General features: G+C 36.4%; 1 protein-coding gene across 1 annotated transcript in view; it reads right to left on the reverse strand.

Moving 5' to 3' along the window:
* The window catches only part of TFAP2D (transcription factor AP-2 delta), a 28934-nt gene extending 17024 nt beyond the window's left edge, over positions 1 to 11910 (reverse strand). The window contains exons 1-3 of the mRNA XM_040430958.1: positions 11872 to 11910; positions 10775 to 11272; positions 7575 to 7635 (exon numbers count right to left, since the gene is read on the reverse strand). Of these exons, the coding sequence (XP_040286892.1) occupies positions 7575 to 7635; positions 10775 to 11272; positions 11872 to 11910 (598 nt within the window). The remainder of the gene's footprint in view (positions 1 to 7574; positions 7636 to 10774; positions 11273 to 11871) is intronic.
* Between the last annotated feature and the right edge of the window lie 444 nt (positions 11911 to 12354).

Raw genomic sequence — 12354 nt, forward strand, 5'->3', positions numbered from 1 at the left:
GTCTGGCTCTGCTTGGCTCTACTTGGAGAGCGGAGCCAGAGGAGTATGGATCCACAGAATATCTATAGGTTTTCTCCACACCTCTTGCTTGGAGAGCCTAACAGAAAGGAAAAGGCACATTGCTCAGCTAAGCACTTCTGCTTCTTCGTTTTAGCAATAAGTAGGGGGGTTACAGCACCCAGGGCTCCTCTGATCAAAACCTCTGACATGTCATACAATTATACTTACCATTTATCTATAGTGCAGTACAGTAAAGGCTTTACTACACTACAGTGTACTATAATAATGGACTGTACTCAATATACTTTTATATTTTAAAGCTCTTGGACCCCAATGCAAAAACAGGAACAAGGCCCCACATCTATCACACATTATTTACTGGTATAATACTGGTCTCGTTGTATGGGACAGTGGACATTCAAAGCCCTCCCGGATATGGGTGCGTCTGCAATCTCTGCACCCCCTGATATTACACCACATTTCATTGCAATATACCATACTATACTGCACTACACTAAACTATATTACACTAGCCTACCGTCCACTATACTACACTATATCATATTTTACTACGCTACACTACACTATGATATGTTATACTTTATTACAGTCCACTATACTACACTGTACTATATTATACTTCACTATGATACATTATTCTATGATATTTTATACTTTACTACAGTCCATTATACTATATTATACTTTACTATACTACACTATACTATATTATACTTTACTACACTATACTGTATTATACTGTATTATACTTTACTATACTACACTATACTGTATTATACTTTACTATACTATAATATATTATACTTTACTATACTATGTTATATTATACTTTACCACACTACACAATACTATGATATATTATACTTTACTATACTAGACTATACTATAGTATACTTTACTACACTATACTATGTTATACTTTACTATACTACGATATATTATATTTCACTACACTATACTACGGTACATTATACTTTACTATACTACAATATACTTTTCTGTATTATACATTACTACACTACAGTATTTTATGATATATTATACTTTATTACATTATACTATATTATACTTTACTACACTGCATTATACTATTATATACATTACTCTATACTACGGTATATTATGTGTTAGTACAGTCCACTAAACTATGCTATATTATACTTTAGTACACTACTCTATACTGTGATATATTATACTTCACTACACTATACTATGTTATATTGTACTTTCTACAGGGAACTATATTATGCTATGCCATATACTGTACTCTTCTATACTTCACTAGTGTATACTTTTAAACAATATCACTTCTCTATGTATATTATTGTACTATGTATCACACTACGCTACGCTCTACATTACTACGCCCCATCTTACACTAAATGCTATTGCACATTTCATTTCCATTTGGAATAAAAGTTGTAAAGCAGAAGTGAGGCCAGTTATGGCGTCACCAGTGCTACTAATGTTAATAAAGTACCGTTATATGATCACCATCAACCTCCTAGGGAGGATAATAGTAAAAATAAATGACAACATCTTATCCATCCCCAAAATGACCCCAATATAACAGGTACCCATGGAAGTCCAAAGAGGGAGGCAGCTACATCAGGAATATGTCCTTCATCTGTGATATGGTGGGAACATCCTTTGCTCAATGCATTACGAGGATACAATGACAAATAATCCCGTTCATCCTGTGCCCTGGCATCCTGCCCAATGATGCAGCTTTTATGTGATAGGAACATGGTATTTGACTATAGAATGAAGTAAGGGGTGGAGAGGTATTGAAGGGTTAACAAGTATTTCCTTATAATGACTGATACCTTCTATATACCAAGTGCCCTGGCATCCTGGCCCTCTATGGTGGCAGATATAAGTCTAGTAATGCAGTCGGAGCATCTTATGGGTTTATGGGGTGAATTGATGGGACAAATGTGCTTTCCTCTTTTAATGGCCGAAGTGTGTTCCAAATTCTTCCAAATTCTTCTTACGGAGGCATTCAGGCATTTGTTTCGGGCGTTCTGCTAAGGCCGAGTTCCCATAAATCCGGCCATTTGTTGTAGATTCCCTCTGGCATGGTACAGAAATGCTGGGGGGGGGGGAGCTGATATCAGAACCTATACCATCGGTTTCTATTGGATGGTTTCTGGGCATCAGTATTACCGCCAGACATATCCCAGTGACGGACAGAAAAACGTAGACTGTAACGTATTTCCATCTGGCTCTTCCAGGCTATGGAAGCTGGAAAAAGCGCACATGAATATCATGAGGCCGGACACTACTGATACATGTGAACCTACCCAAAATGGCAGATTTTACTCTAGTGATGTAGTAGGAACAAATATAGAGCATACCTCCTTTACAATGTCTGAAGCCTCCCATGAACCCCATTGCCCTGGCATCCTGGAATTAATGCATGGCTCACTCTTAGGTGGCAGATAGGAACATGTCATAAGTTTTTTCCATGACTCAGGTCTCCTGTGTACCTGGTGCTCGGGCATCTTGGCCTTTACAGAGTGGCTGATATCAGTCTAGTGATGTAGTAGGATCATATGATGTGTCTATGGTATGAAGTGGCCGGGAGGTGACATTCCCTGTTGAAGACTGAATTCTTCATTACACCCATTGCCCCGGCATCCAGGCATGGACCCATGGTTGTGTGGCAGATATAAGTCTAGTAATACAGTAGGAACATATGATGTGTCTATGGTATGAAGTGGCCGGGAGGTGACATTCCCTTTTAAAGACCAAAGTCTTCCCTACACCCCTTGCCCCGGTATCCTGGCATTGACCCATTGCTGTGTGGCAGATATTAGTCTGGTAATAGAGTAGGAACATATGAAGTGTCTATGGTATGAAGTGGCCGGGAGGGGATATTCCCTTTTAAAGACCAAAGTCTTCATTACATCTCTTGCCCCAGCATCCTGGCATTGACCCATTGCTGTGTGGCAGATATTAGTCTGGTAATAGAGTAGGAACATATGAAGTGTCTATGGTATGAAGTGGCCGGGAGGGGATATTCCCTTTTAAAGACCAAAGTCTTCATTACACCCCTTACCCCGGTATCCTGGCATTGACCCATGGCTGTGTGGCAGATATTAGTCTGGTAATAGAGTAGGAACATATGAAGTGTCTATGGTATGAGGTGGCCGGGAGGGGACATTCCCTTTTAAAGACCAAAGTCTTCATTACACCCCTTGCCCTGGTATCCTGGCATTGACCCATGGCTGTGTGGCAGATATAAGTGTAGTAATAGAGTACGAACATATGATGTGTTCATGGCCTGTAATGACAGGTGGAGTGACTGTCCCTTACAATGACCGAAACCTCCCATGCACCCTTCGCCCTGGTATCTTGGCCCTCTCTAAAGTGGCAGATATTACTCTAAAGCCTAGATTTTTTTTTTAAACCAAATAAGATCCGACGTCCCTCTATCTAGAAGTAAACGCCTCGCCGTCCGCCTGTCAGTCACCTCTAAAGCAATTTGACAATCTCAAGATCTTCTAAAACTGAAAGGAGTTCAGATCATATTAATTCCCCAAAAATGTTTTGATTCAAAGTAGTTTGTATTTTATGTTGCCAAGGGCAAATGGAAAAAAAAAAACCTTGTTGCCGGTAGTCTTGTCCTCTCTTCATGGCCTAGAGGCGATAGTAGTATTTAAGCTTTTTGAAATTTGCCTGGGGCATCCAGGCTGCATGATCACAAAGAGGAACATGAGTTTTTTTGGACTCCATCATCGAGATATCATGAAACGTTACAGGCCAAAATGTCACCATGTTATTTTTTTTTTCCTTTGTCTCCAAATATTTAGAACCCCCATCCCCACCTTACACATTAAGATCCAATCCATACAGCCGTACATTTGACATTTTTTTTTTTTTTATCAAACAATTCTTCAGAAAACACACGGATCTTTTTAACTAAGCATTCATTCTCCGGGAAAAAAAAAAAAAAAGTGGCAAAAAAAGTGGATTTTTTTTTTTAATGATTAAAAACACTGCCTGCTCCTGTAAATAGCAGCCTGGCTTCTTAGTAATTTCTTTTGAAATTGGTTATCTGAATATTCAACTAAGGCAAAAGCTCGACTCTGTATGAACAACATTAATATGATCTCTGCAGAGTTTGCTACTCGGAAATATTAGCATATCAAAGTAGGCGCCTTAGGCTGGAAAAAGCATCGATACACAAGAAGCCGGCAGAGTAAAGATTATTGGTTGTGATGGGGAGAGTGGAGGAGCTGGAGGGGATGTGCTGCACACCATTAACTAGAAGTGATAGCAGCGGGATCTTTGCGTCACTTCGGCTGCAAATATTATATCTAGACCCTATGATCCCGGGCCTTGGTGGTAGAACATTCCCAAAACAAGGCCTTCAAACGAACAAACAACACCCATCTGTAAGAAAGGACCAATGGGATACCAGGCACGAAGTCTACGGCTGAGGAGAGTGAAATCTTTCACAAATTGCTAGTGCCCTGGCATCCTGGCAATGATGCATGGCATTTGCTGAGTGGCAGAGTTTAGTCTAGTAATACAGTAGGAACATACGGTTTGTCTAGGGGCTGTAATAGAAGGTTATCTCCTTACAATAACCCAAACCTCCTCTACACCCTTTGCCCTGGCTTTGATGCATGAACCTCTACTAAGTGGCAGATTGCATAAATTTCAAACAATAATCAGCACCCATCTGTATGAAAGGACCCGAGGGTTACTAGGGCTGAAGTCTACAACTTACTACAATCTTTTACAAATTGCTGTTTTCATCTCTCACACCCTGGCATTGATGCATGGCTGAGTATCAGATATTACTCTAGTAATACAGTAAGAACATATGATGTGTCTATGGGCTGAAAGGACAGGGAGGGCGACTATTCCTTACACCCTTTGCACGGCTTTGGTGCATGGACCTCGAAGTGGAAGATTTCATGAATTTCCCATTGAATACACGGACCTAAACAATAACCAGCACCCATCTGTATGAAAGGACCAATGGGTTACTAGGGCTGAAGTCTACAGCTTACCACAATCTCTTTCATCCCTCGCGCCCTGGCATCCTGGCAATGATACATGACGAGCGGCAGATATTAGTCTAGTGATACATACGGTTTGTCTATGGGCTGAATGGACAGGTAGGGCGACTTTTCCTTACAATCACCGAAGCCTCCCTTGCACCCTTTGCCCTCCCATTGACGCATGAACCTCTACTAAATGGCAGATTTTTTTGATTTCCTATTAAATTGATGGCAGCCGAGAACAATAGCTCCAATGGTAGATAAGATAGATTTTAGGTGTTGCGACCCCTTAACACGTCCTGTATCAAAGCAGAGACTTTCCCCTTGTTTTTATCAAGGGATCGAAATCGTGCCCTTAATCTATTCACTGCTTCCAATATGGAGTTCTTTCTCCAAGACAAAGAAAAAGGTGGGGAAAAAAAGTAACTAAAATGTAACAATGACACCAGTAATGGTAAGAGGTGCGGTATGATGTGTCCTCATACAGATGTCTGCCCATACTGCCAGATACTACAGCAGCACACATACATGACATGGCTGTGAGAACACAGAGTTACAATGTTTCTTAGTCCTTTGTTGGTCTTTTCGGTAAATCACCGACTCAGAGAGCAAATATTTACCATTGATTAGAAAAATGTTGAAAGAAGGGCAGTGATTTGTCTTTGTGTTGGAGAAGACAATACAGGTAGATCCCCTCCATCGTCAGCAGAGCAGAGGAGCTGTCCCTTCAGCACCAGCTTCTCCTCTGCCACAGATGAAGCCCTCAGTATACCTGGTGCTGAGCTCCATGTACATATGTATCTCTATGTGTATCTCCGTGTGCTATGTAAGCAGCTATGAATTAATATGTTTCCATGTATACGTCTGGATTTCGAATACGTGTATGTCTGTATGCACTTATGTCTATCTATTTATTTATTTATTTATTTATCTATAATCTATCTATCCATATCTATCTATCTATCTATTATCTATCTATTATCTATTATCTATCTATTATCTATTATCTATCTATTATCTATTATCTATCTATCTATTATCTATCTATCTATTATCTATCTATTATCTATCTATTATCTATCTATCTATCTATCTATTATCTATTATCTATCTATTATCTATCTATCTATTATCTATCTATTATCTATCTATCTATCTATCTATTATCTATTATCTATCTATTATCTATCTATCTATTATCTATCTATCTATTATCTATTATCTATTATCTATTATCTATTATCTATCTATCTATTATCTATCTATTATCTATCTATCTATTATCTATCTATTATCTATCTATTATCTATTATCTATCTATCTATTATCTATCTATCTATTATCTATTATCTATTATCTATCTATTATCTATCTATTATCTATCTATCTATTATCTATCTATTATTTATCTATTATCTATATATCTTTTTTCTCTAGTTACATCTCTGCAAACAGATACATAAACGATACATTGTTTAACCATTGATATCAGTAAAGTGGAACCTCTATTTACCTTATATATATAGAGAGAGAGACAGATAGCTATAGATTGCAATAGAAAACAGATAGATAGATAGATAGATAGATAGATAATAGATAGATAGATAGATAGATAGATAGATAATAGATAGATAGATAGATAATAGATGATAGATAGATAATAGATAGATAGATAGATAGATAGATAATAGATAGATAGATAGATAGATAGATAATAGATAGATAATAGATGATAGATAGATAATAGATAGATAGATAGATAAATAGATAGATAGATAGATAGATAGATAGATGATAGATATATAGATAGATAGATAGATAGATAGATAGATAGATAGATAATAGATAGATAGATAGATAGATAGATAATAGATAGATAGATAGATAGATAGATAATAGATAGATAATAGATAGATAATAGATAGATAGATAGATAGATAGATAGATAGATAGATAGATAGATAGATAATAGATAATAGATAGATAGATAGATAGATAGATAATAGATAGATAATAGATAGATAGATAGATAGATAGATAGATAGATAGATAGATAGATAGATAGATAATAGATAATAGATAGATAATAGATAGATAGATAGATAGATAGATAGATAGATAGATAGATAGATAGATAATAGATAGATAATAGATAGATAGATAGATAGATAGATAGATAGATAGATAGATAGATAGAAGAGATATATATGATTACAGAAGCATATAGATGTGATTATGGAAAGTGCAGTAATAACAGGGCCTCCTTTTAGAGCTGAAGGCCTCTGCCTCACAGTTAACTCTTTAATCTCCCTTCTACATATGGCACAGAGAAGAGGCCTTAAGTAGCAGGTGGAGAATCCAATGATCAGACCCTGAGACAATGACTGCTGCTGTCATCAGAATAATGTTACTGCCAGTGACATGAAGGGAACTGGACCTTTTGGAACTGCTTATAAGACTTATACCGAACTGTAACCCTTTCCCACACTGTACACAAGGAACATACTGAGGAGGGGGGGGGGGGGGGGGGGCACCTACCTCTTCTTATCACTCCTCCTTGACTGTTCAGCACAAGTCCACACTGGGCCTCCACAGATCCCTGTAAGAAGATGGATGAGAAAGAAGAAACTAAAAATGAATAAATGAATGATATCTAATATCTATCTATTATCTATCTATCTATCTATCATCTATCTATCTATTATCTATCTATCTATCTATCTATCATCTATCTATCTATTATCTATCTATTATCTATCTATCTATTATCTATCTATCTATCTATTATCTATCTATTATCTATTATCTATCTATCTATTATCTATTATCTATTATCTATCTATCTATCTATCTATCTATCTATCTATCTATCTATTATCTATCTATTATCTATTTATTATCTATCTATTATCTATCTATCTATCTATCTATTATCTATCTATTATCTATCTATCTATTATCTATCTATTATCTATTTATTATCTATCTATTATCTATCTATCTATTATCTATCTATCTATTATCTATCTATCTATATCTATCTATATCTATTATCTATCTATCTATTATCTATCTATTATCTATCTATCTATCTATCTATCTATTATCTATCTATCTATCTATCTATTATCTATCTATCTATTATCTATCTATCTATCTATTATCTATCTATTATCTATTTATCTATCTATCTATCTATTATCTATCTATTATCTATTATCTATCTATCTATTATCTATCTATCTATCTATCTATCTATCTATCTATCTATCTATCTATCTATCTATTATCTATCTATTATCTATCTATCTATCTATCTATATCTATCTCTTTATCTATCTATCCATCTTATGTATCTCTCCATCTATCTATTTCCATCCTGGATACATATATATATATATCTCTTGCAGTCACACATTATTACTCTCACAATATGAAGTGAATATTTATCAGCAGAACATATTGGAAGCTATTTCCTCCCCTCTTCCCTGTGTAATGTGTGGCCCCTTCTGGACCCCCGTCCGGTCAGTCCCCTCTCCCCAGTCTCTCCCCCGACTAGAAGGCTCCTCAGAAGGGAACACACGTCCGAGTTCTGCCTTAAAGTGATTATGAAATCGATAGAAGAGAAAACGCGGGGCCCTGTATAAATTACCGCAGTGATGAGAACAGGTGTGACAGGGGCTTTTGTTGGCCGTGGAAAATCTTTTTAGGGGCCTGAAAGATGCGTCAGGAGCCGCAGGACTGTTTGCATCTGTTCCCTTGACTTAAAGCCCCGGCTCCCAGTATTGGGGGGCTCATTCCCACCCCACACAGGGACAGCTATTTACATTTCTGGCATTCATTACCCTAAAGCGGAAAGTAATCCTCTCATCACAAGGCGCGGTTTCTTCAGTAGAGACACTGGGTGCTCCCCGACACCCTGTCCTGTATATTGTCCGGCCATATGGGTCGGTGCCCGCCTCTTTCTCCCGGTGACTTGTAGCTGCTGTTTGCTCGGATGACATTGCATAAATGACTAGTTGAATAGGTCTAAGGCGTAAATTGGATAAACTACGGTGTTCTTTTGCTGGGGAATTAGCTTTTGTCTCCCCCCCATCCCCCCCTTACACATTTTCTAATCCCCCTTTTGAATGATGCCAGGATTGGTGACTGGAAATGTAACAAAAAAATTTGTACAGATTGGAAAAATCAGCAGCAGACGTGGAAAAGAATAAAAAGAAGAAGTCTGTCTCCTACTGAACACTGGAGGGGTTTATCCACTTTAAAGACCCTGTGAGACCCCCGCCCCAGGACCCTGATTTACTCACTTAACCAAGGGTTTACTGACACTTTACACAGCGACCAGGAGAAGCTCGGCGGCATCTGGGGGCTTCTCCGGGAGGACCACTTGTATTACTCCGGGAGAGAATTCCTCTATTAGTATTAGTAGTAGTAGTAATATAGATAATAATAATAATAAGAGGAAGAAGAAGAAGAATTTGATTTGCTAATAATATTATTGCAGTTATTATTAATATTATTATTAGTAGTAGTAGTATAGATGATAATAATAATACTAATAACAACAACAATAATAATAACTGTATTTATTAATAATATTATTGCAGTTATTATTATTAGTAGCAATATATAAAATAATAATAATAACAACAGCAATAATATTGCAGTTAGAATGTTAGTAGTAGAATTATATTTAATTATTATTTTATTTATTGATATTATAACTGTAGCTATTATTATTATTAGATACATATTATTATTATTATTATTATTATTATCACTTGTTATTACTATTACTTTTATTATTACGTTTTATTCCCCTTAAATTCCTTCCTTTTTATAGTTTTATTCTTGGCTTTCCATTCAATTTTTGTCCTTGTATTAAATATAAGTTTTGGGTTTTTCATTAGTACTTTTTTAAAAATCTTTTACCTTCTTCCTTGCATCATTGACGTGTTAACATAATAATATTTTTTTATTTCAATTCATTTTATTGTATATGTTCTTCACTCCTCCTTTAATTTTATCGCATACCTATTGTTACTTGCCTTTTGCCGATTTTGATTGTTTTTGTATTGTGTCTTTTCATTTGAAATTTAATTTCTGTTTGCATTGTTTTTAACCTACTTTATAATTACTCTACTGTTTATTTTATTTATTTATTTTTTTTACTAAGTTTTATTCCAAGGCATTTATTTCTATACAACTACGGTATGCTATTAAAAATATGGACAATAAATCCGAATTCTGTAAAAAATAGGGCAAGCGGATTTATTTTTATTATATATATAAATAATGTAGACTTATTTTGGAGCACTGTCTTCTTCATAAATGTATATATATATATATATATATATATATGTAATATATAATGTGTGTATATATATATATATATATATATATATATAGTAAATATAGTATATAGTAAGTATATATATATATATGTATATATATGTACACATATTACATTTGACTATTTATATATATATATATATATATATATACACACAAACACATTACATTTTACTATATACTATATATATATATATATATATATATATATATATATATATATATATATATATATATATGTTCTTATTATATATATTCTAGCACTTTTGCACACTGTGAGCCCACATAACGCCAGCCACACCCAAACTAGAAGGAGATAGCAATTTTCCTGCAGACTGCTGACATCAATTTTAGTCTAACATAAGGAATAAAATGGTATTTCTTACCTGGAAATCATCCCCTCCAGCACCTCCAAGACCCAAGCTGGATCCAGATAAAAGCCTTTGATCTGGGTGCATGCCATACTGAGATCCGTGGCTCATGAGAGACAAGTCATGCCGTCTGTAGGCATCTAGACAGCCAAAGTCTCTCCTCTGATCGTCCAGGCAGGAGGACTTGAGCGCCCTGGCATTATGGAGGTTAATAAAATCTGTAGGCTCCCCATGGTGGATCTGCTGGTAGTATTGCTGAGAATGGTGCAAGGAATTTAAGGAGTAAGCGTCAGGGTTGACCGCCGGGTGGCCATGCTGGAACTCATAGTGGAAGGACTGATGGTGGAGTGGAGTATACTGGTGATTTGAAGAAAAATACGGGGAAGTGAAATCGGTTCCAGTGGTGGAATAAGTTAGAGGAGACGTGGAAGAATAGGCGACACTGGAGTTGGCCACAGACTCCAGACAACCAAGCTGCATCAAACGGTAACTGTTTGATCCATCATGACGTATCTAGAAGGAAGGGAGAGAAAAAGACAAGGAGAAAAATAGGTTTGTCATTTAAAATAGCAAGTACCGACAGCAGAGCCTTGTATTCTGAGTCCTCATCCTCTCAAAGTTCTCCTCACCCAAGGTAGAAGTGTAGTCAAGCCACACAATACAAGAGCAATTACTTGGGGGGCAACTCTTCCTGTAGCCCAACCATCCCCAACCATCAGACCCTAAAAAAGATCTCATCTGCCCCAGAATAATCACACACACACACACACACACCCCATCTTTCCCACACAAGCCTCTCAGTCTTGTCTATCATCTGTGGTTTGGAGATGATCACTTGGACATGTAGCAAGCCCCTCTATGCTCCAGCTCTTTATCAGGGATTATTTTTTCCCCCCTACTTTTCGTTATAACAACTGTTGTATTGCAGAATGCCATTCCAGACGACAGATGTCATAACGAATTTCCTTCCTTCTCTTCTTCTGTAATTTTTTTTTTTTTGTTTTGTTATGGGGGAGAAGCTCATCTTCATTGACTGTAACGGCTACAAGAAGGATTAAGGGGGTCAGAGTCCTAAAAAAAAAAAAAAAATCATAAAGAAAGATAAACTATACCTCAGAATCGTGGACCAGTCCTGGGAATGAAGTTGACATCTTTGTCTTTAGAAAGATCTAGAAAAAAAAAATATATTCAGCTTCTCCTAGAAAGAATCCTTTCTCCTGTAAGGTTCTCCAGAAGATAATGCAGGGCTTGCAGGAGCCACCAGATAGACCTCTCTTTCGCCTTTTACTTCTCCCTGAAAAAGCTGCAGGAAAAAAAATGTTCCCCCTCTGCTGAAAACCAGCTCCCTGGATCAGATTTTGTACTTGCTGGATAATTCTTTAGCTGATGTCGTAGGTCCCTTGGCAATATAGAAGTTTTGAAAATTAAGCATCAGCAGTGAGAAATGGGAGGACAATAGATAGAGCAAGCTTCATCCCAAGAGACAAGGAATAAATATTGTATCTTCCCCTAATAGGGATCTCTGGGATCTTTTCGACATTTTCTATCCATTTTCTTTCTAATCTTGTTTTTTTTTTCTTTTTTTACTTTGCTCA

Source organism: Bufo bufo, chromosome 4, assembly GCF_905171765.1.
Source record: "Bufo bufo chromosome 4, aBufBuf1.1, whole genome shotgun sequence".
NCBI lineage: Eukaryota > Metazoa > Chordata > Amphibia > Anura > Bufonidae > Bufo > Bufo bufo.